The sequence below is a fragment of the Staurois parvus genome, unplaced genomic scaffold (genome assembly GCF_062004578.1).
Source record: "Staurois parvus isolate SC_StPar_1 unplaced genomic scaffold, SC_StPar_1.0 ptg000586l, whole genome shotgun sequence".
NCBI lineage: Eukaryota > Metazoa > Chordata > Amphibia > Anura > Ranidae > Staurois > Staurois parvus.
The window spans coordinates 5,044,029-5,070,163 of record NW_028318382.1 but is presented as its reverse complement, the minus strand read 5'-3'; the positions used below and the strand labels follow the sequence as shown (position 1 = coordinate 5,070,163).

Sequence of the window (26,135 nt, the reverse complement as noted above, 5' to 3'; positions counted from 1 at the left end):
GGGGGTTGAGGACATGGATATAAGCAAGTGGCTATGATGTGAAGGGGGGGGGGGGCTGAGGACACGGATATAAAAAAGGGGCTATGATGTGAAGGAGGGGGGGCTGAGGACACTGATATAATGAAAGGGACTATGATGTGAAGGGGGGGCTGAGGGCACTGATATAAAGAAGGGGCTATGATGTGAAGGGGGGGTTGAGGACATTGATATAAGGAAGTGGCTATGATGTGAAGGGGGGGGGGGCTGAGGACACGGATATAAAGAAGGGGCTATGATGTGAAGGAGGGGGAGCTGAGGACACTGATATAAAGAAGGGACTATGATGTGAAGGGGGGGCTGAGGACACTGATATAAAGAAGAGGCTATGATGTGAATGGTAGGCTGAAGACACTGATGTACTGGGAATACTGTGATGTTAAAGGGGTCTATGATGACTTACAGTGCAAACATGAGATTCAGACCTCTGCTGGAAGAAAATTTTGGATCTCTGTAAATTTTAATGCAAGATCCCTGGTCTAAACTATCTAGCCCTAACATACTGGGAATCTGGATTATACTATTTACTGACATAAAATGAAAAGTTGTAGTTACACTGAATTGCCATGAAATGCCAGCACCAAGACATTATTACATAAATACATAATGAAATCCAATGCAACTGTAATGGATACGCAGTACGTGTTTCAGAACAAAATGTATTGTGTCAAGATTCCCACCTTTTTTAGTAAATCAGCCTCAACTTTTTTGCCTCATATTAGAACCTTCTACCTGATATGTTAAAAGTCAGTTGTCAGTGCAACCTGCGACCTCTGCTTTGTCTTGCAATATGTCTTCTTGCTGTGCTCCCTGAGATGCTGCACAGCACCCTGTCTGATCCATAGGACAATTCTGCCTTGTGCCTTGTTTCTGCTAAACTTTGAACACCTTGCTCCTCCCATGAACTTCCTATTTAGGCCACACCTTTGCACCTACTGTTTGCCAAGTTATTGTGCTCTTTCCAGCCAATCTCTCTCTCTTGTCACTCCTGCTGCTGTCTGTATCTCTTTTACTACTCATTACCGACCTTTGGCTTGTTTGTCGACTATGTTTCTGCTTCATCCCAACCCATGACCATGTGTTATTGACCTTTGGCTAGTTTACATACTATGCTCCTGCTTGATCCCAGGACCATCCCTGGTGGGGTGATCCTGAGGACCGTAACCTGGTACTAACACACAGCAAAACCCATCTCTACCATCAGTAGCTCTGGTGAACACCAGTTAGTGCTTAGACTCTGCACCTTGGGTGAGCCTGTGCCATCTGTCAGGGTGACCTGCTGCTACATGTATCCAGTTGGTTAGTGGGAGCTTCTCTACTGCTGTGGCTACTGGCCTCCAAGCTTGACCTCTGACTGACACAGTGAATTGAAATCTGTATTCTCATGCTGTTTGCTACTTAACATTATAAAATGCATCTTATGGATAAGGCAGTCTACTGTAGGACACACAGCAAATCAGGCTCTGGTTCTATGCTAAGTATATAGAAGCTGGCCATAGATATATTTAATTTTGATTTATGTATGGCCATTCCTGCTCGACAGAAGTTGACCTAACAATCGGCTTCTGTTGAACTGGAATATTGGAAAATTTTCATTTGATCAGCACCCACACTGATCAGTGCACCCTGACAGAAAAAGAGTCCCACTGTCAGAATACAATAGCACAATGGGGAGGATTCCTCCAAAAACTATCCTTGTATGGCCAGCCTAAGACTATTAAACATTGTTCATGGATGCCAGTTGTTCTTCAAGCATAACCTAGTCAGAATATCATGATGAAATCATCAGTGTTTTTATTGAATGCAATAAGTATAGTAGAGCACAACACAGAATATAACTGATAATTGAAGGAAGAGTACAGGCAAACTGTAACAATCAGTTACATATAGTGGAACAGAAGGATACAGTCAGAATTACTCATACCATTAATACATGCACAGTCTGTAGATGCCAACTAATTATTTCTATGCAGCGCAACAAATCTGTATTCAGCGTTTATCACCAAAGTACAAAGAAAGGGCTAGTGAAGAAAGAAATTAGTAGAACCGGAAATCTTCAGTGTTTGTTTTATGAGATTGTCGTTATGTTTTCCACCTTTCCAGCACATCCATACAGGTTATTGCAAGTTCACCTAAAGACAATAAAGTTTATAGATAGAGGTCATTGCAGTGAATGAAAGATAATGTTGAGTGTGCAGCTAAACAACCCACTGACAACTAATAAATGCACTGGTGCCACCTCTCTTCTTATCAGTGTTCCCTCCTCTGCCCACCATAGAGTCCATCTCCTCCAACTATATTTTCAATATCAGAGCAGAGGGAGATTGACACCACCAACATATAGCAAAATGTGACATAAAGCTTCCAAATTGTGATTTAGCCTTGAGTGACCTGCACAGATCCCTGACCTCAACCTTACTGAACACCATAACAGATGAATTGGAATGCTGACTGTGAGTCAAGTCTTCTCATCTAACATCAGAATCTAACCTCACAAACAGCTCTTTTGGCTAAATGGGCAGAAATTCCCACAGACACTACAAAAACTCCAAATCTTGTGGAAAGCATTCCCAGAAGAACAAAGCTATGGAGGGGGTTGGGTGGTGTGGGGGTCAACTCCATATTGATGTCCTTAGTCCAGCAATATCATATAGATATTAAGGTCACGTTTCCACAAAAATTTGGCCATATTGTGATTTAGCCTTGAGTGACCTGCACAGATCCCTGACCTCAACCTTACTGAACACCATAACGATGAATTGGAATGCTGACGGTGAGTCAAGTCTTCTCATCTAACATCAGAATCTGACCTCACAAACAGCTCTTTTGGCTAAATGGACAGAAATTCCCACAGACACTACAAAATCTTCAAATCTTGTGGAAAGCATTCCCAGAAGAACAAAACTATGGAGGGCGTTAGGTGGTGTGGTCAACTCCATATTGATGTCTTTTTTCCAACAACATCATATAGATATTAGGTCACATTTCCACAAAAATTTGGCCATATTGTGTATGTGGTTACCAGGGGCGGACTGACCATTTGGAAACTCGGGCACTGCCCGAGGGCCCGGGGTCAGTAGGGGGCCCCATGAGATGCCCCTGGTACCTTTTTCATAGGCTTTTTTGAGGTTTGGGCAAGGACACAGGGGCCCCATGATCCCCTATTGCCCGGGGGCCCCATGAGTTGTCAGTCCGCCCCTGGTGGTTACATTTACATCTCTTACTGTAACAGATTTAATAAATTGCAAAAAAAAATGCTTTAAATTGCACTTAGGCAGTTTGCATCTTTATTGTCAAAGGAATTACAAACCATTTGCAGATTTGAATTCCCTTGCACCATATCGGATGTTAATATTATATATTGTACACTCCTGCTTTGTATATCGCATATACAAATTCTTTAACACAGGGCTGGTAATCAGGTAAGGTCTGTACAGGCAGTTTATTTTCAAAATATATAAAGATCTACTGAAACATTAGCAGAATTTACAGGCGTTGGCACTGGCATCCTCCAAAAATTCTGTAATAATTGTCAGTGTGGGAAGCAAAAGTTCACACAGATATGGAAAGAATGCACAAAATACATGCAGCAGCGGCCTTGGATGATATGATTGATTACCAATATCAATTACACTAGCACAGTATTACAGAACTCCAGGGCATGTATGCAACAAGTGAAGTCATTGTGACGTCTTAGGCTTTTTCACATATATGCATATCGTGTTTGATGCTTTCTCCAGTGCTTTTTGCAGTTTGTTTTGCGTTTCTCTACATGCATTTTTTACGCGTTGTTACCGCAATTTGCGTTTTGTACAGCTTTTTGTTAAAAAGTGGAATTTTCTTTTGTTGCTGGGCAGAATAAAAATTCAAAACTCGGTAAAAACGCATTACCATGCATTTCAACAGCTGCTCCATTGAACTCTACTGTAGCAAAAATGCTGCTTTTTGCTTTAAAAAAGTCACTGACCCTTTCCAAAAATGCAGCAGCTCAAAAAGCACAGATGTGAACATGTTCCATGGGATACCATGTTAGATGGACTGTAGTGCAATTCCGCAAAAAGCACTAAAAAATGCATTGGTGTGAACGGAGCCTTAAAGTGTTACTAAACCCAGGACCCTGCACCCACTATATCTGGTCTCCCACAGTACACAGAACATGGATGTGCAATTTTTTTAGTAAATATAAACTGCTAAATACCTTTTCTCATCAGCAGTTAGAGCAGTCTTGTGACTTCTATCCGTGTCCAGCCCAGCACTAGCTAAAGTTTGTAGAAGGAGTTTTCTTTCTGCTCTAGGAGGATGGAAATCCCCTGACCTCTGTCTGGACAATGCTGATTGGCCCTGTGCTGATCACATGCACTCTCCCAAGAAAAAAAAACCTCTCTATCAATATACACCAAACTGACCATGTACATGCCTACAGTTCAATCTGGAGATAAGTGGTGGTCGCTTGAAAAAGGGGAGGAACAGAAAAGAAAGGATCAAACAGCCTTTTTACACAATGCAGAGGATTAACCCCTTAGGTTCCACAGTGAGTATAACAAGCATGCTTTACTGCATATATAGACTGATTTTACTGTTGTGGGTTTAGTAACACTTTAACACTCAATCAGCATACTTGTCATTCATCAGTTACTCAATATTTTAAAGCCACTGGATTAGCTTGGATTTACATGCAGCCAAGATTGAGAGTACCAACAAGGGTTCACAGTTAATATCCAGACCCTTTAGAATCCTTATCCTAGAACCATGTAAGAGCGAGGTGTCCCAAAACTGTTAAAACGCACTGGCTGTATTCCTATTTGTAGATTCTTTACAGTTTGCCTGGCTTTTGACCACTTACCTCACTCCTCAATATGGGAACTACAGTTTTAAAAGATCTGTTATACATTTCCTACCCATCCCAAAGGCTGAGCTGTCACCGAATATACCTCTTGAATTGATTCTCAGTCCAGGATCAATCCAATCCAAATTAATTATGCATCTTTAGTCCAGTGTCACCCTATACACTGACACAGGATAGGTCAGCATCATAGCATTATCATCAGGACTGGTTATCCTACATATTTTTTTCATCACAGCTTTTCTTTAAAATAGACCCTTATAATGGAACCTTACCACCATGGACCTATACACAGTTTCTTTGCTTGTGCATGCTCCTTTGTAGCACACCTGCAAAAGTAGAACAATTTATGTTAATCCATGAGACATTCACATTATGCATCATCTGAAAAACAGACCACAGGCTTCATACCTTATAAAGAAGCACACTTATAGGAGTCAATAATTGATAGTCTCAATATTAATAATAACAATATTCAGTTAACAGCAGATATAAGTAGGGAGAAAATACACTTTTTTGACTTGGAGGTAATGATCAGAGAGAATAAAATTATTACCAAAACCTTTTTTAACAACACGTATAGAAAATCATATATACCTAACAATAGTCATTACAAACCATGGTTAACCAATAGTCCAAAAGGACAGTTTGTAAGGATTAGGAGAAATTGCACTTGAGATGAGGATTTTGAAGAGCAAACTAATAAGCTTATTAATATGTTTTCAAGAAAAAACACTTTAGCAAGTATTTAGGTGACACAAAAATCAATCTTCTGTGCAAAAACTCTACAAAAATATATAAAGTGAATAAAAGTATTCAACACAAAGAAAATAGTTAATGAAATTAAAATAATTAATAAAACCTTTTTGAAACTTACATTACATTGCCAAAAGTATTGGGACACCCCTCCAAATCATTGGATTCAGGTGTTTCAATCACCTCCATTCCAAAGGTGTATAAAATCAAGCACCTAGGCATACAGACTGCTTCTACAAACATTTGTGAAAGAATGGGTCGCTCTCAGGAGCTCAGTGAATTCAAGCATGGTACCGTGATAGGTTGCCACCTGTGCAATAAGTTCATCCGTGAAATTACCTTGCTACTAAAAATTCCAAGGTCAACTGTTATGGAATTATAATAAAGTGGAAGCAACTGGGAACAACAGCAACTCAGCCACTGAAGCGCACAGTGCACAGAAGTTGCCAACTGTCTGCAGAGTCAATAGCTAAAGACCTCTGCTTCTGGTGGGGGGAGGGGTGTGAGAATGGCGCTCGACGACCGTATGGGATAGGCGCTCCTGACGCCCGCAATGGTACTCATCTGATCGCCAGGCCCTGCCACATTGCTGTGTTGTTTGCTGGAGGTGCACGGCGTGACTAGCAGGTCCAGTGGAGCCGCGGACTCGTACCATCAGAGGGGGGACCCAGCGAAGAAGCGGAGGATCATGAGTGCACCAGAACGACCATGTTACTGATCAGGTGACCAGAGCAGGGAAGCCTGGGAGGTCGTTGTGGAACGGAGCTGTTTGGAGTCAGCCCCTGGGTCGGAAGTGGAGACTTGAGGTGGAGGCCATCGGGCCGAGGGGCCCCAGAGCATCAAAGGAGACTGCCTGAGACCCCAGATGATAACAATCAGCAGCGGACACCCAGCCAGTGGATGGAGGACATAGGAGCGGGTTAGTTGCCGAGGGAGGTGGTAAATCCCCAATGCTGAGGTTGTGTATGATATAGCCATTGCTGGGAGAAAGGTGAACATAATAGAAGCAGCTAAGGGGTCTCAAAGGCCAAATGGAACTTTATGAAAACAAGTTTATGTGAAAAAAGGAGGGGGCACCCAGGCAGTGTAAGGTGAAAAAGGAAAAAGAAGGGAATACCAGAGAACTCTAACACTCATTAAGATTAGGAGGGGAAAAGACGTTAATGTGAGACCATTGTTGAGTGTAAAGATCTGGGGAGACTGGAAATAAATCTCTACCTGAAGCTATAAGTAACTGATCAAGAATATGAAGAGTAGATGTGCTAGAGGAGGAGAAAAAACCCACCACAGGAATTTAAACACAATAAAGAAGTATATGCCTTTGCATGAAAAAAAGCCCAGAGAAACAAACTGCAGAAAGTCATGGTGAAGCAAATTGCACAGGAGATCAAATGAGATTGTCTTTGGAGACATCGGACAGGAATCAGTTGAAAGAATTTTCAAAGTTGGAGAGCGAAAGGGGAAAAAGCAATATGGAGGAGCAGGAAATAAGGCTACAAATGCCTACAAAATAGGAAATGGTTGAAATGTTTGCTAAACTTGAGAACTTCATAAAAAGTGAAACGGTGGTTTTACACCACGAAATGGGACAAGTTCTGTCACGAGTGGAAGAAACAGGAGGGAAAGTAGAGAAACAAGCCCAAGAAATTAACAAACTAGACGTGCAAGTGGCAGAAGAGAGGAGAGATTGTTATTAATAAACTAGAAGATCAGGAAAATCGAGAAAGAAGGAATAACCTAAGGATCAGAGGCTTACCAGAAGTGTCTCAAGGAGAAGATCTATGGGTTACTATGAGAAGACTGTTCAACCCAATATTAGGAAGAGGAGAGACAGAACAACTGAAAATAGAGAGAGAGCACAGGATAAGGAGATCCCAAAGAGTTACATCAGATAACCCAAGGGATTTGATAGTCCAGCTCCATTTTGATGAAGATAAAGAAATCATATGGAAGAAGTTACGAGGGACATCAGAGATAAAATATTGAGAAACAAAGTTGCAAATTTTCACAGATATAGCACAGGAGACACTTGTCAGAAGAAGATCTCTGAACAGATGAGGAACTATTAGAACAGATGAGGAACAAAAATGTTCATTATAATTTGGGATTCCCTGCTTGCCTGATCGGGTGGAAAGACAAGAAATCGGCAAGACTGAGATTCCCAGAAGACCTAAGAGACTTTTGTGTAAAACTAGAATTACAGACTCTGGAAATAGCAGGGTGGTTTGAAGGGGGCAAAGAGATTGTAAGGTTAGAAGAAGAGAAATGGCAACAATTTTCTAGAAGGAGATAGATAGAGTGGGGGGGGGGTGGTGGTTGCTGGAGGGGGGGGGGGGGGTGGGGAGTGTTGGGTCCTCCCCCCCTCTCTTTTTTCTCTTTTCCCTCTATCTGGCCTTTCTCTATCTGGCCTCTCCACCCACCCTGTAAAACTCGTAGGATAAGAGCTTACATGGGTTTCCATGGCCGAGCAGCTGCATCCAAGCCTTATATCACCAAGTGTAATGCAAAGTGTTGGATGCAGTGGTATAAATCACGATGCCACTGGACTCTAGACCTGGGGTCTCCAAACTATGGCCTTCCAGCTGTTGAAGTACTAAAAGTCCCATCATGCCTCTGGAAGTCTTGCCTTTGGTTGTCAGAGTCTTGCAAGGCCTCATGAGACTTGCAGTTCCTCAATACCTGGAGGGCCATAGTTTGGAGACCCCTTCTCTAGAGCACTGGAGACCTGTTCTCTGGAGTGACAAATTATGCTTCTCTGGCAATCCAATGGACGTGCCTGGGTTTGGCGGTTGCCAAGAGAATGGTACTTACCTGACTGCATTGTCAGTGTGAAGTGTGAAGTTTGGTGGAGGGGGGATTATGGTGTGGAGTTGTTTTTCAGGGGATGGGCTTGGCCCCTTCGTTCCAGTGAAGGCTATTCTTAAGTTGTCAGCATGTCAAGATATTTTGGACAATTTCATGCTCCCAACCTTGTGGGAACAGTTTGGAGATGGCCCCTTCCTGTTCCAACATGGCTGTGCACCAGTGCACAAAGCAAGGTCCATAAAGACATGGATGAGCGAGTTTGGGATGGAGGAACATGACTGGCCTGCACAGAATCCTGACCTCAACCCAGTAGAACACCCTTGGGATGAATTAGAGTGGAGACTGTGAGCCAGGCCTTCTCATCCGAGATCAGTGCCTAACCTCACAAATGTGCTTCTGGAAGAATGGTCAAACATTCCCGTAGACACATTCCTAAACCTCATGGACAGCCTTACCAGAAGAGTTGAAGCTGGTATAGCTGCAAAAGGTGGGCCAACTCAATATTGAACCCTACGGACTAAGACTGGGATGCCATTAAAGTTCATGTGCATGTAATGGCAGGCATCCCAATACTTTTGGCCATATAGTGTATTTATTGTTTATGTAGCACACCCTCTAAAGAGTCGCTGGTGATTTAAGTCCTATCCCCCTCCCCCCTCTTCCCAGAGCACACACAGCTGGGCAAACAGCATTTCTGCCTTTCTTCCACTAGCTCAAATATCATTCTCTGGAGGTTTCTTTTTGTGTTTTTATTGGGGAATGATAACCTTGGATAGGGAGCATGTGATACCTCAGAACCATAAAACTAGACAACTTGAAGTCCTCTTAACTTCTGGCTGCTCTGACAACTCTTGGTGGTTTTGCACAACTTCTGGCTGCACTGTACAACTCCCAGCTGTATAGCACAACTGCGGCAGCACTTTCACAAAGTAATGTCCCACAGGATCTCTAAGCTGTCTGTGATTCTTCCCAGAGTCTCAAAGCTCCACACTGTCACACTTGCAGCATTGGGGTCTTGTACTCACTTAGCCACAGGATCATCGATCCTGTCGATATCACCAGACTCTTCCTAGTGAGGGAAATGTAGACTCGCACCGCCTCTGGAAACCTTGTGCTCTTTCCCACAGCTTCCTCTAGGCTCTATCCCATGCTCTTCCTCCTGACGAAACTAGATCTTTGGACTGGACTTGCAAATAGGCCCCCCAGCTAAGCCTGTTTTCTCAGGCTGACTTTCTTCCAGACTTCTGCCCAAGGGGGCAGAGCCCTTCAACAGGGGTCTACTCCTGTAGAACTGGACCCAGGAACCCTCTACCCCCTTCTCCCCAGGCCCCAGACTACCCATGGCCCTCTCCTTCACCCTCCAGGCACACCCACCAGGGACCCACAAACACCCAATCTGCAGACTTTGTCCTTCCTCCCACTATGTTCCAGAAATCTCTAGAAGACAGGGGGAAGTAACAGAGCAGAGTCCACAGACTAAATCCACTCAGCAGTCCACTCCAAACTAGGAAGGCGCCACGTTTAGTTAGAGAAATAATGAGGGCTCATTCAAACTATGTGTGGGTACTGGCCTTTTTCCGCACTGAATCAATGTCATTTTTCTGCAGCACACTGGATGGCACTGGAGGTGAAGTGTTCACTTTGTACACTTCCAATAAAGTGATAAAAAAAACCAAAAAACTAAAAACATAAATAGTGCATTGATCCACCTCCCTCACTTTTTAGCAAAAAACTGTTCCTGTCAGGCTTTTTTTTTGCCTGTGATCCCATTGTGGAAAGTCTCTTTCACAGATAATAATAAAAGTATGACATAGGTTTTTACCCTTCTCTATAAAATCCAAAACAAATAAGATAATTGTTTTGGTCAGAGTTGGACTTCACTTCACAGAGACACTGGCAGTGTCTGCACATATCTCCCCCCCCCCGGCACTTATACATACCAAGCTACACTCCCTCGTCACCTTCTCCCCACTATATCCTTGTCTGTATAAGCTCTGGAGTCAGAGCTTAGACAAGGGGAGGGCAGTAGGACAGTGTTTTGGCCTGGTGATTGGCCTTCTGCCCAAGCACGATCACAAAGGGGGAAGTCACATGCTCCCCCATACCAAGAAGTACAGCTCTATTGAAATACAAAAAAACACAAAGATTACTTCTGTTATTATTCATACCTGAGGCATGTACTAATTATATATAGGTTTTGGTAATAACTAGATCTACCCTGCACAGAACTATGAAATACTGTACATACCACAACAAGCCATGCTTTGATCTCTTCTTTTAGAGTCAGAAGTAAAGCTTTCTGAATGCAAAAGCAAGGAAGTGGGAAAATCTTGAACTGGGTACTCGGGCCACTCTAAATATTAAAGGACAAATTCATCTTTCGTAACATGTTACATGTTACACCCATATTCAGAGTGTAGCGTGTGACATATTACGATCAGATCGGCCCCTGCTCCTCACCACTCCCTGCTGTGACATCTAGTGGGGAATTTTCTCCCCCATCGCTAGCTGTCCAAAAAGATGTGGCCGTGCAAACTCCGCCCACTCGGCCGCATCACTCATTCACAGCATTCTGTGAATGCGAAAACTACAAGTTCCGGCAGCCTTTGTGACTATCGGCTTGTAGTTTTCAATGGACAAGCTCATTGCTTATTCCTGTCAGTAGTATCTGCTTGCTTGTCTTGGATGTATGAGCAAGTAGATATACTGATAGGTCAGGGAGAGACCTACTTTAGAGGCTCCACAAACAAAAAATAATAAATGCACATTTATTTACCTGCAAAAAATGTGTATTTATTATTATGTGTTAAAAGGTGAACTGATCCTTTAAGGCAGACATTCTGAGAACCACACAGATGGCAGTGTTTTTGAACCCTATAACTCTGCTTGATTTTTGAATTCCAAAAACAGCAATTAAAGATGACAGGTGTAGAAAGGCTGCTTGTACTCACCTTCTCTTCTCCGCACTTTGTTCCATTCAATATCATTCCAGCTGGGTCCACGACAACCTTGCAGGAACCCACTGTGACTCTTCTGTTATAGCCTTTAGGAAATAACGTTCCACGATAGCAGAAGAGAACACCACAATTTATATTCCTAACAGGAGACAAGGATCTTTACTGTATATTATTTCTAAAAATAACCAAACATTTTACTGTGTTGATACAACATATATTAGCAGACTTATTTGGTAAGAGAGTGTAATGAATGAGCCCTTAAGTTTCAGTGAAAGGGACTCACGGCTAGCCAGCGCTAAGTGGAAAAACAGAGAAAACAGCAGCTAGCTCTAAAGGCCAACATGCCAAACCCTTCCCAGTAAAAAAATACAATAAAGTAGTGCAAGGACTCAGAACAAGGAAATGTGAAAAACAACAAAAGCATGACATACACACGTGTAAATGAAAACCACAAAAGGAGTTATACCTCCAATGAAGAAGGTTATGATAAATAAGCACTGTTCCTTTTTAGTTACAAAAATTTGTGTATAAATTTATGCATACAACTCTGTTCAGCAACATGTCACACTACAAGTCCGTTAAACAGGCTGTATGCAAAAATAAACATGATTCTAGAAAAAGTGTAAGTGTGGCTCCTTTGAATAATATCCAAATGGTGCAGATCCTTTCATACACTTTTCCAACATTATAACCAACACTCACCAAAAACTGTGGCTGTTTAAGTTATAGGCAACACACAGGCATTATGATATCTTACAAAAGGAAAGGGTCATAACTTCTTTTCCTCAGCAGCGGTCTCCTTTAACCGCTTGCCTGCCGCCCTATAGCAGAAATACTGCTACAGGGCGGCAGGGCTGCACAAAATCACATATATACGTGGTTTCGCATCTCCGGGTAGGGGGCGTGAGCATGCCGCACACACGCTCCACCCGCGCCACCATTGACGGCTTTAGCTGTTGATCGCCGGGTCACGGCCGGTAATTCCCCGCCAGCACCCGGCGATCAACAAGTATCACTGATGAGGGAGAGAACTGTATGTAAACAATACAGGTCTCTCCTCTGTCAGTTCCAGCACACTAATAGAGTAAAGTTCATGGATAAATGATCATAAAATCTAAATGTTCCAAAAGTGACAAAAGTGCTCTGAAGGTGCTTGTTTCAAAGATATTCCGGTGCTTGTGCAGATGGTAACAATAAAATTGCACACTCACCAGATGCGCAACTTAAATGCGCATATAAATATGGGCATAGATGTCCTTTCAATGGGATCAGGGTAGAACAGATGATAGGTGATCCTCCCTCTGAAGGGTAAGTGGCACAACAGGCAATTCCAGGGCTTAACATTGATCCAGGACAGCCAGAGGTCCCCTGCAGGGTTTGGTGGGTGCAGTTTCCTGGGTAAACAGGAGATCCCCTCTCTGGGATCGGAGGAGATGGAGAGTTCCAACCCGAGCTGAGCGCCGCCGGGTCCAGACTGAGTGTGGTCAAATTTACCATGAGAGGAAGCCCATTCAAGGTCCATCCCAGTACCCAGATAGGGGATCTCCTGTTTACCCAGGAAACTGCACCCACCAAACCCTGCAAGGGACCTCTGGCTGTCTTGGATCAACGTTAAGCCCTGGAATTGCCCATTGTGCCACTTACCCTTCAGAGGGAAGATCACCTATCATCTGTTCTACCGTGATCCCATTGAGAGGACATCTATACCCATATTTATATGCGCATTTAAGTTGCGCATCGGGTGAGTGCACAATTATATTATTACCATATGCACAAGCAGTGGAATATCTTTGAAACAAGCACCTTCAGAGCACTTTTGGAACATTTAGATTTTATGATCATTTATCCATAAACTTTACTCTATCATAAAGGCACCTTATTAGATGTATTCTTTTTAACGCTGCACTACGTTGTTTTATTCTGATTTACAGGTTTTATTTGGTTACCTATCATGCATAGCTGCTAATAGTAGTGCGCTCACATACCATTTACCTTTTGAGGTCCACCACACTGCCTTGTATTGCTCTGCATAGCAGAGCAAAACAAAGCAATGTACTGACACAGTAAAACACACACAAAGCACCTAGTAAAACAACACACAGTTAACTCTTTGATCGCCCCAGATGTTAACCCCTTCTTGCCCAGTGCCATTAGTACAGTGTCAGTGCTTTTTATAAGCAATGATCACTGTATTAGTGTCACTGGGGATGTTAGTGGCAGTTAGTCAATTCCTCCTAGTGTCAGAATGCCCGTCACAGTCCCACAGTCCCGCTATAAGTCACTGATTGCCACTATTACTAGTATAAAAGAAAAATTCCAGTATATATACCGCCATTTGTAGACGCTATAACTTTCACATAAACCAATTAATTTGCACGTATTGAGATTTTTTTTTTAGCAAAGACATGTAGCAGAATACTTTTTGTTCTAAATTTATTATGAAATCTAATTTTTTACATTTTTTTACTGGACATGTTTAATAGCAAAAAGTCAAAAATACTTGTTTTTTTTCTCAAAATTGTCGGTATTTTTTTTTTAATAGCACAAAAAATAAAAACCACACAGGCGATCAAATACCACCAAAAGAAAGCTCTATTCGTGGGTAAAAAAAGGACATAAATTTCATTTGGGTGTATCAAATGTATATAAAATGGCAAGGTCAGGAATGGGGGTAAATCCTCTGGAGGGCAAATGGTTAAGGAAGATAACCCTCTGATAATGGCATCAGTCAGTCTGTCACGTCCCAGGGCACACAAGTGAGCAGTGCAGCTTGTAACGGCCACTCCACTGTACTAGATTCAGCACAGTCTCTTACTGTATCATTTAGAAAGTCCTTGCAACCAGCCAGCCATTAGAACAGAGTAGCAGCAGTAGGAAAGAATATCCTATGCTTTCATTCCCTGCCCCTTGGGTGTTTTAGCACAAAGTTCACCTGAATATGATCACGATCCGAATGCGATGCTCCTACTGGAATCAGTCATGTCAGCGGGCTTGTTACTGTAAGGCTCGGCTCACACTATTATGGGCCATGTGGCAGACATTCAAATGGATTGCTGTGCCCACGTTTCCCGCACAAAAAAAGGTGCATGCACCCTTTAAAAACCCAACCGCAGGGAAACCGCATGGTCTTTTCGACCATGTGATTTCCCTGCAGTTCCCGCTCCCGCAAACATGCTGCGGGCAGAAATGCGTGGCAGCCCCATGCGTTTTGCAGTGTGATTAAGCTGCGGTTGGTTGCGGGTGCTGGAACAGATGTGATTCCCACACCCGCAACCAACCTGCACCATGGCTTAGTATGCAGCTTTCTTTTGAACACTTTGCAAGCTACACCTGTGTGATGGTAGCAACTGTGTAGTAATTGGAATCTCTGCTGTGTGTGTACCAATAGGACAGTTTTTGTAAGGATATATTCAACCTGCGTTTTTATTGTGGTGCAGCTGTAATGTAGTGCATTTTGGATGCATGGCAGGCCACAGAGACATGTTGGCACCTATTATAGGAAGATGTAAAAAGAAATCAGAGTTACATTAAGCTTTTCGGCAAGCCATAGAGGATGCTTTGAAAAATGAGTTTCTGTGTGATCTGGTAAAAGAGCCTCCTATGTAATTTTTTTTTCTTTACAGCTGACTCCTGGGTAATTTAGATGTACAAAGAGTAACATATGACAGCAACAATAGTGAACATAGTACAGTCAATGTTGACAAGAAATACTAAAGGAAAAAATGTCCTGTCCTGGGTTGTGGTCACAAAAGAGTAAGCCCTGGTTCACACCAGTGCGACTTCAGGTGCGAAATGCGATTTACACAACATACCTGAAGTCGCATCTAATGTATTTCTATGGTACTGTCTTAACCACTTCTAGTCCGGACACTTTTACCCCCTTCCTGTCCAGGGCAATTTTCAGCTTTCACACATTGAATGACAATTGCACGGTCATGCAACACTGTACCCATATGAATTTTTTACCATTTTTTTGAGACAGACAAAGCTTTATTTTGGTGGTATTTATTCACTGCTGGGATTTTTATTTTTTTTGCTATGTAAATGAAAAAGTCCAAAAATTTTGAAAAAAAGTGTTTTTCTTATAAAATTTTGCAAATAAATAATATTTCATCATAAATCTTGGCCAAAATGTATTCCGTTATCTTTTTAGTAAAAAGAAAAAATATAAGCCAAATTAGTTTATAACCAAAAATTATAATTTTTTTACATTTTTATTTTATTTTTTTTATTATTTATGTTTTTTTTTTTACATACTGTCACTCTAGCAGTACAGTGTCACCATGGTGACACTGTACTACTTGTGGGGGTGATGAAGATTTTTTTTTTTTTTACACTGATAGGATGTAGAAGCAATCATTTCTCTTTCTCTCTGTCTGCATTCTTGCAGCCATTGAGAACTACTGAGTGAGCTGTGATTGGTCACAGCTTGTCACATGGTACAAGGCTGTTGTGAATAGCCTTGTACCATGTGACTCCTGTGATCATTCACAGATTTCACACGTAGTAAGCAATGATGTCACAAGTGATTGGGCAATCAGTGATCACATGATCGGGAACTCATACAGAGGTCCTTTCCGATGATCGATGTTCCACTGTGTCCGGAGGACACAGCGGGCACTGGATCGCAGTGGTGCGCGCTCCCAGGGAGTGACCCTGCAGTGCCACCGTCCGGCCATTTATAAACAACGGCCGGACGGGAGGTGGTTAATCAGTGTGATTTGAAGTAGCGCGATTTAAAAATTGTTCCTGCACTACTTTTTTCCAATTTCATTGGGAAGTTGCAAGCCACAGTGAAATCGAAGATAAAAATCACACTGATCTGCAGCTTTGAAATTGCATTACTTCAAGTGAAGTAGTGTGATTTCAAAGTCGCATTCATTGTGATCCAGGGCTAATAGTCTCACATCCTACATGTTACTTTCATGGTTCTAGTACTTGGCCAGCACAGCACTGGCATCTTCAACCTGGACTGTTCAAGTGGGTAAAATAACCAAGTCTGCACTGAAATATTGTGACTGTATCATTTTTCACCTTAATATGAGCTGCATTTATATATACTCACTCAGGACTACATGGTTGATATTTTCCCTCCAGCTGAGTACAGTATCCATAATATACACCTTGTTTGTTGATGGAAAAGCAGTCATCAGGACCTACAACAGCATCTGAAACAAACAGTAAGAAAGAGATAGCAAAAGAGAAACAATGCAATATTCCACTGTACCTCTGCCAAAAATCACATCTCTTGTATTCGAAAGAGAATTAAAGAAATTCACAAAAAACACTGAAAGAAAACCATCTCTGGATTTATACTGGATTATTCAACACTCCTTATACCTTTGACACCTCCATTTAACTGTCCTACAGGGGATAGAGGTGTGGATAGGGGTTTTCCTAAGATAGCCATCAGTGACAATTCATACACAGCCACTACTGAGTGAAGTCTTTTACAGAGTGGATACTCTTAGGTTAAAAAAATCTAAGAAGAAGGAACCTGGTATGTTTTTAATTTCCTGAAAAATTGTGATCCTGTAGCTGAGAACCTAGAGATTTGTTTTTTACATTTTGCCCTGTCCAATTTAACAGAATCCAGGAATGTTGTCCTCCTTTCACAATTCTCTTTCATATTGATAACCAATTGTGAGCAAAGCCACATCCATCCAGCCATTGATGTGGTGCATATGGTTTTTCACAGTGCTGGATCAAGCTCTGTGGAGGCCTCTAGGCACTCGAAACCTTGGAGCGCCCCTCATAGGTTTCTGGAGGTTGCTCTAGTTAATTAAGTAGTGTGCATGTGGGCCAATAGATGGAGATGACCATCACTACTGTACATTGCACGTAAGCAGGTTGCACCAAAATGTTTTACAAACTGACAGCTGAAAGATGAGCATTTTAAAGACAAAATGTAATGTGAACCTGATGTCCTTGGTTTATGTACTTTAAGTTGTTATTGGGTACATTATATTAATACAGTCTATTCTCTAAAGAGTCTTTATTGTAAAATTTTTGCTTCTTTGAGGTGATTAATTTTCTGTCTTTTGTAAACAATTTAGGAAAATGTTGCTGTAATTTTGTTACAAGATCAAATCAATATTATTTTGATTCGCTGGCCATAGGGCAGTGCCTACTCTGCCTGTTTGGTAATCCGCCACTGGTTTGCCATAGAATCTTAACACCAAAGTATTGCGTTGTAAGTGCTGCACCACAAAACAATCACAAGCAATGCCATGAGAGGAAATAAAAGTATTTAGGAAAGAAAAAAGGAGAAAATGGGAATGTTATTCAGATAAAACCTTCGCAGAACCAACACGGTGTGTGTAGATGTTAGCATCTTTTAGATGATATATACAGGGGTGTATTTACCACAAGGCAAACAAGGCACTTGCCTAGGGCAGCATTTTTTTTAGGGGGCAGCACCTCCCCCCAGAAAAAGGAATGAAAGAAGGGACACACGCACCATGGGAATCAGGTGGGATCCGAGAGAGGCTGCGGGCTGCTTGATGATGTATTTACAGCCTGACTCTCGTCCGGGATGTCCGGAGCTGTGAAGATGAGCATCTGTCTATCGCTGGCGGGGGGAGTAGTGGAAGGCTCTCCCGGGTGGGGGGCAGGGGTGTTGTTGGCAATGTCAGGCTTCTCCGCAGGAGGGGGAAAGGGTGGGGGCGTTGGTCAGTGTCCGTGGGGGCAGATGATTTTTGTGTTGCCTAGGGCAGCACAAAACCTAAATACACAACTAGATATACAGTTGCAAGAAAAAGTATGTGAACCCCTTGGGATTACGTGGAGTTTTGCATAAATTGGGTTTAAAATGTGCTCTGAACGTAATCTAAGTCACAACAATAGAAGAACACAGTCTGCTGAACATAATACTACACAAACATTAGATGTTGCCATAGTTTAATTGCACATAACATTCAAAGTGCAGGGAGGAAAAAGTATGTGAGGCCCTAGCTTAATGACTTCTCCCAGAGCTAATTGGAGCCAGGAGTGAGCCAACCTTGACTCCAATCAGTGTGATGATATTGGATGTGTTGCTGACAGCTGTCCTGCCCTTAAAAAACACACACCTGTTTTGGGTTTACTGGTTTCAAGAAGCACTGTCTGATGTGAACCATGCCTCGCAGAAAAGAGCTCTCAGAAGACCTACGATCAAGAATTGTTGACTTGCATGAAGCTGGAAAGGGTTACAAAAGTATCTCTAAAAGCCTTGATGTTCATGTGTCCACGGTAAGACAGACTGTCTACAAATGGAGAAAGTTTAGCACTGTTGCTACTCTCCCTAGGCGTGGTCGTCCTGTAAAAATGACTGCAAGAGCACAGCGCAGAATGCTGCATGAGGTAAAGAAGAATCTCAGAGTGTCAGCTAAAGACCTACAGAAATCTCTGGCACATGCTAACATTTTTGTTGACACATCTACAATAAGGAAAACATTAAACAAGAATGGAGTACATGGGAGGACACCATGGAGGAAGCCATTGCTGTCCAAAAATAATATTGCAGCACGTTTGAAGTTTGCATAAGAGCACCTGAATGTTCCACAGCACTACTGGCAAAATATACTGTGGACAGATGAAACCAAGATTGAGTTGTTTGGGAAGAACACACAACACTATGTGTGGAGAAAAAAAGGCACAGCACACCAACATCAAAACCTCATCTGCACTGTAAAACATGGCGGAGGGAGCATCATGGTTTGGGGCTGCTTTGCTGCCTCGGGGCCTGGACGGATTGTTGTCATTGATGGGAAAATGAATTCCAGAGTGTATCAAGACATTTTTCAGGAAAACGTACGACCATCATTCTGCCAACTGAAGCTCCGCAGAGGATGGGTGATGCAACAGGACAATGACCCAAAGCATACAAGTAATTCAACAAAACAATGGCTGCAACAGCACAGAATATGCCTTCTGGAGTGGCCCAGTCAGAGTCCTGACCTCAACCGGATTGAAATGCTGTGGCATGACCTTAAGAGAGCGATTCACACCAGACATCCCAAGAATATTGCTACACTGAAACAGTTTTGTGAAGAGGAGTGGTCCAAAATGACTCCAGATCATTGTGCAGGTCTGATCTGCAACTACAGGAAACGTTTGGTTGAGGTTATTGCTGCCAAAGGAGGGTCAACCAGTTATTAAGTCCAAAGGTTCACATACTTTTTCCTCCCTGCACTGTGAATGTTTACATGTTATGTGCAATTAAACCATGGCAACATCTAATGTTTGTGTAGTATTATGTTCAGCAGACTGTGTTCTTCTATTGTTGTGACTTAGATGACGTTCAGAGCACATTTTATGCCCAATTCATGCAAAACTCCACGTAATCCCAAGGGGTTCACAAACTTTTTCTTGCAACTTTATATCCACACTGTGTCTAGTCCACAGAGAGTGCTGTACCACCAATGAGAACAACTGTGGCTGCCATCTCAGATGGTACTTATGGAGGCACGTCACGTAGAGTGTTGCATGCCATCATACTGCCATATTGGACCCTCCGCCCCCAGTGAAGTAACACTGAGACTGATAAAATCACAGGCTCAGCAATACTGAACTCCTTGCCTGGCCACTGAGCCTGCCACAAAGGCAGACTCAGCAGCTAAGCTGCCCATCAACAGTGCAGACTCAGCAATAGTAAACATTGTGCTACTAAGTGGCAGCAAAAAATGGCTGCATTGGGCAGCATCCACCCCCAGAAGGCTCCTGTCTGTGGACTCTGGGCCTGAAAGGAATAATTAATGTTTTTCTATAGATTTTTTTCTTTTTTTGGTTCAGTAAATATAAAAATGTAATATTTGTCTTTACTTTAGTCCAGTAACTATGATATATTGCATATGAATATCATGTATTGTATACCTAGCCAACAAGAGGCATTTTCCTCTGTGTGCTTAGAAATTGTTGTAAAAAGTGATAACTCCTTCACACAAGAAAACTACTTATTTCACTGACTCAGTGGCATCGTTATGGGGGTGCGGGCCACACCTGGGTGACACCTGCCAGAGGGGTGACACCATCCAGGGCTGCCATCAGGGGAGTTTAATCCCGGAAGAGGCAGTAAAAATAACAACCCTGTTGGAGGCTGATGCAGCGCTTTGAGAGGACTTTGGCCAATGAGTGGACCCATGGCGATGAGGGCAGTGACAGCCGCTCCGGGCAGCTTCGCTCCTGGGGACTTCAGTGGAGGGGCGGGTCCGCAGTCCACATCGTGGCCGTAGGGAATAGAAAATCGGAAGTGAAGAGAGCTGGAGGTGGCAGACAGAGTGCACTGCATAGCGAACCCAGAGAAACCTACATTGTGTGAAGTAGGTCAGTGACAGTGATCGCGAGCCCAGCTTCTTAGTGTATCACTCTGCCTTAAAGTATACCAGCCAGGCTGATTATTCCTGCCCAGTGCCCATACACCAGGTTCTATTCTCTCTCTAACAACCCTGATCTCTATACACTGAGTGCCACTGCAGAATATCTCCTGTACTATACTATACTGCCTGAAGTATGTCTGCATCTCCTGTACTAATGTATTCATTAATTTAGTTATAACTTTTTTTTCAGATTAGTTGACATTCGTTACTATGCCCATTCAGAGATTTGTACACATCTGAACGTCCAAAAATCAAATTTTCAATTTTCGCAAATGTCTACTGCTGACTCATTTCCTGAGTCTTGTGGGTTACCACAGGAGTGGTTACTCCTGCAGAGCATTTGGTTCTCTTTGTTCATTTTTCTTCCACTATCTTCATCAATAGAACATCAATACAACTTTGGTATGGCAATGATGGTACACAACTGAATGAAGCTTGGAAAACCTTGTTCTAAAAAATTGCATTGTCTTTTTCTTTTATCAAAACACTTGTACCTGTCAACTGATTATAATGACCTGTATTTGTCAATTGAAAGATCATTAATTTGTTTCAATTGATTTTTCAGTCACACATCATTAAACAGGTTTTCACTTTAAACCTGCTCGCACATACTACACCTTGTAGTTCCACTAGTTCTTTTTGTACATTTGGAATTTAATCATACAGTATAAATATACTCTACCTACAGTACACAACTGTCTTTGTCAATACAAGTTTATGCTAGCAAAATGTGCCTTCCTAGTATGTACACTGCTCAAAAAACTTAAAGGAGCACTTTGAAAACACATCAGATCTCAATGGGGAAAAATATTATACTGGATATCTATACTGATATGGATTGGGTAATGTGTTAGGAACGTAAGGATGCCCCATTGTTTGATGGAAATGAAAATGATCAACCTACAGAGGACTGAATTCAAAGACGCCCCGAAAATCAAAGTGAAAAAATGATGCAGCAGGCTAGCCCATTTTGCTGAATTATCATTGCAACTCAAAATGGTACTCAGTAGCTTGTATGGCCCACACGTGCTTGTATGCATGCCTGACAATGTCAGGGCATGCTCTTAATGAGATGACGGATGGTATCCTGGGGTATTTCCTCCCAGATCTGGACCAGGGCATCACTGAGCTCCTGGACAGTCTAAGGTGCAACCTGGCAGCGGCGAATGGACCAAAACATGATATCCCAGAGGTGTTCTACTGGATTTAGGACAGACAAGCATGGGGGCCATTCAATGGTATCAGTTCCTTCATCCTCCAGGAACTGCCTGCATACTCTCGCCACATGAGGCTGGGCATTGTTGTGCACCAGGAGGAACACAGGACCCACTGCAACTGTGTAGGGTCTGACAACGGGTCCAAGGATTTCATCCCGATACCTAATGCCAGTCAGGGTGCCATTGTCTACCCTGTAGAAGTCTGTGTGACCCTCCATGGATATGCCTCCCCAGACCATCACTGACCCACCACCAAAATGGTCATGCTGAACGATGTTACAGGCAGCATAATGTTCTCCATGGCTTCTGCAGACCCTTTCATGTCTGTCACACATGTGCTCAGGGTGAACCTGCTCTCATCTGTGAAAAGCACAGGGCACCAGTGACGGACCTGCCAATTCTGGTGTCAATGGTATGTCGAGCTCTATAGTGCCGGGTAGTGAGCACAGGGCCCACTAGAAGTTGTCGCCCCTTCAGGTCACCCTCATGAAGTCTGTTTCTGATTGTTTTGTCAGAGACATTCACACCAGTGGCCTGCTGGAGGTCATTTTGTAGGGCTCTGGCAGTGCTCATCCTGTTCCTCCTTGCACAAAGGAGCAGATACCAGTCCTGCTGATGGGTTAAGTACTTGCTATGGCCCTGTCCACCTCTCCTAGAGTAACTGCCTGTCTCCTGGAATCTCCTCCATGCTCTTGAGACTGTGCTGAGAGACACAGCAAACCTTCTGGCAATGGCATGAATTGATGTGCCGTCCTGGAGGAGTTGGACTGTCTGTGCAACCTCTGTAGGGTCCAGGTATCGCCTCATGCAACCAGTAGTGACACTGACCCTAACAAAATGCAAAACTAGTAAAAAACAGTTAGAAAAGATGAGTAGAGAAAACATGTCAGTGGCCTCCACCTGTAAAACCATTTTTGTTTTGGGGGTCGTCTCATTGTTGCCCATCTAGTGCACCTGTTGTTGATTTAATGAACACCAAAGCATCTGAAACTGATTAAAAAAACCCTCTGCTATTTAATTGACCAGATCAATATCCCAGGAGTTTAACTGACTTGATGCTATACTCTGATTAAAAATGTTCCTTTAATTTTTTTGAGCAGTGTATATTTTTAAGACACACATACAGTACATTGAAGATGATGGCCACTGTTAGTTACCTGAACCCCACAGGTCAATGCATTGGTTGTTCTTTGTTGGACACTTTCCATGAAGACAATAACCTTGGCCATTCATACAGGAAATACCATCTTTGTTTAACAAATCGAGGCAGAGATTAGATATCCCATCACACTTGTCTGGAAGATCACAATCATGAAGGCTCTGTCGGCACACGCTTCCTGCTTTCCTAATCTGTAGTAACATCACAATTCATACACATTAACCCTTCATAGGACCCTTGCAGTGTTATTCAACAGCATTATCACCTACTTGAATACTCTGAAAAACAGGTATAAACTAGCATTGTGGCAGCATTGTCCCAGTAAAATAAAGGGATGATAGGAATCCCAACCATACCTAAAAGAGAGGATGGAAGCGTTCAGCACCATCTGTCATTCACATATAATGCCATTTCAACATTTGGGGTGGGGTCTATTGCGTACGTTAAAGTGAAGTAACACAACAATGTCAGGGACCAGGCGGAGGATACGTTCATTTGAAGAATCAAACATTAAGGTGGTCCCCGACTCAGAGATGAGCCACTTGTGTGCAGCATTAATGTAGAGAGTTCCCCTGTAAGATGTTTCATCCCACGGCACTAGACACTTGTAACTGGTGCATGTTTTTTGCATTTAGAGGGCCAGATGCTTTCACATGTTGTCGCTCACCTTACAGTCCTCACAGCATTCCCCATCTGCACATATAGCTCCTGGTTTCAGCTTGCATGTGGAGGCATTACAGCAGGGATTGGTGCATTCCTAACAAGAAAAATAAAGCATTCAATGTGCTCAGTATATAGAGGAAAATATAACAGTACCAAGAAATAGTTCCCAATGTCAGTCCAGTCCACACAATGTAGAATCTGCAGCAATCAGAGAGGTAAAATAATAATTATGCATCTAACTACCCAATTAGGATCACCTAGTACAGGGGTGGCGAACAAGTTAGACACAAAGAGCCAAAATTTTAAACTGTGAAAGTCAGAGAGCCACACCACGCAGTGACCTGCCAAAACAGACAAACACTCACACAAAAACACATAATTAAAACCATATTATTCACCATAACACTTTCTTCCCCTTACAAAACAACAATGTGTTCATTTCAAGGTAAGTGTCCACCCTCAACACACACATCAAATGCAACTTAGCCAGAGTTAACACATCAACTACCCTGGAGGTTGCTGTGGCACCTGTCTCTGCGGACAGCACAGGGATGACCAGAGACTGCGGACAGCACAGGGATGACCAGAGACTGCGGACAGCACAGGGATGACCAGAGACTGCGGACAGCACAGGGATGACCAGAGACTGCGGACAGCACAGGGATGACCAGAGACTGCGGACAGCACAGGGATGACCAGAGACTGCGGACAGTACAGATGACTGCTGACCTTTGGGGAGGTGGGGAGCGGGTACCTGAATTTGACAGGTACCCGCTCTTACTTCCGCAGAGTTTTTGTTTGATCTTACCTGTTCCTCGATTCAGCCGCGCGCTGTCTTCCCGGCTTCTGTAATGGCGCTCGGCATGACAGCCGGGTGCCCAGTGCGCATGAGCGAGAAGCACTTGCGCTTTGTGATTGGTCCGGCAGCTTCTGGGATCTGTCATGTGTCCCAGGTACCGCCTTACCATTCACAAAAAGCACCGCTTCTTGCGCATGTGCACTTGGCACCCGGCTGTCATGCCCAGTGCCCACACTACAGAAGCCGGAAGACAGCGCGCCGCTGGATAGAGGAACAGGTAAGATCAAAGAACAAAGAAGTAAGAGCGGGTACCTGTCAAATTCAGGTACCCGCTCCCCACCTCCCCAAAGAAAGATGAAACTTGGCAAAGAGCCACAGTATACAAAATATGATAAGAGGCAAAGAGCCGCATTCATTTTGGCCGGGAGCCGCACGCGGCTCGAGAGCCGCGTGTTCGCCACCCCTGACCTAGGATGATATGAGCACAATGGCTGTTCCCATGTTATTTTTGACATTACTATTATTATTATTTTTATTAATATTTTTTTTCACTATATTATTATCTTCTCTATTTGCATAGGTTGGCAACTTTATATATATTTTCCATCTTCTATACATATATTTTCTTATCTATTATGGCAGTGTGAGGCCCTGTGTCAGAGAACCAATACTCTCACAGGTAATACCAGGGACGGACTGACCATTTAGGCACTCGGGCACTGCCCGAGGGCCCGGTGTCCATAGGGGGTTCCATGAGATGCTCCTGGTACCTTTCATAGGCTTTTTTGGGTGTGGTTTGCGTGTGGGGGAGGACACAGGGGCCCCATGGTTTCCTATTGCCCGGGTGCCCGGGGTCAGTAGAGGGCCCCATGAGATGCTCCTGGTACCTTTCATAAGCTTTTTTGGGTGTGGTTTGAGTGTGGGCGAGGACACAGGGGCTCCATGATTTCCTATTGCCTGGGGGCCCCATGAGTTGTCAGTCCGCCCCTGGGTAATACTAATGCTAAAGTTACATTCTCAAGCAGCTAATGCTCGTGCACGTGTACCAGCACACAGACGAGCTTGGGTTAATATCCAGCATGCACTGACACATAGGTGCATCTGTGTGCACCAGCACACATAGGTGTCCATGTCCACATGCATAGGCGCCCATTTCGCTGCCAGGTTCGTACATCCTGACAGTGGGGGGTTTCACACTATCCGGTGGCTGCATGAAACTATCAGTGTATAAAACTAATAATGGTGCCCCCCCCCATACCCACACCCCCACCATGTATTCCAGGTATCGCTTGCCCATCTGCGGGTGCCGGTGGATGGAGGGGATTGAGGAGAGTGGACGCATGTCCATTCTCCTCCCCTTTTTCCTGTGACTTGGAAAGCGACGTGTATGACATCACTTCCAGGTCACCCAGTCACTTTCCCCAGCTAGACTAGCCAGAGAGGAATGTATTGCAATGCGATTTGCATTGTAATGCATTCAGTGGAGTCCAGAGGAGACCCCCCATGTTTCATGTCTTAAAGAGAACCTAAAAATAATCACACAG

General features: G+C 43.3%; 1 protein-coding gene across 1 annotated transcript in view; it reads right to left on the bottom strand.

Annotated features, from left to right (window-relative positions):
* Nucleotides 1–1,753: 1,753 nt before the first annotated feature.
* The window catches only part of LOC149450056 (zinc metalloproteinase-disintegrin-like berythractivase), a 39,903-nt gene continuing 15,521 nt past the window's right edge, over nucleotides 1,754–26,135 (bottom strand). The window contains exons 4-9 of the mRNA XM_089692501.1: nucleotides 23,797–23,886; nucleotides 23,128–23,320; nucleotides 16,463–16,565; nucleotides 11,392–11,536; nucleotides 5,155–5,208; nucleotides 1,754–1,795 (exon numbers count right to left, since the gene is read on the bottom strand). Of these exons, the coding sequence (XP_089548627.1) occupies nucleotides 1,754–1,795; nucleotides 5,155–5,208; nucleotides 11,392–11,536; nucleotides 16,463–16,565; nucleotides 23,128–23,320; nucleotides 23,797–23,886 (627 nt within the window). The remainder of the gene's footprint in view (nucleotides 1,796–5,154; nucleotides 5,209–11,391; nucleotides 11,537–16,462; nucleotides 16,566–23,127; nucleotides 23,321–23,796; nucleotides 23,887–26,135) is intronic.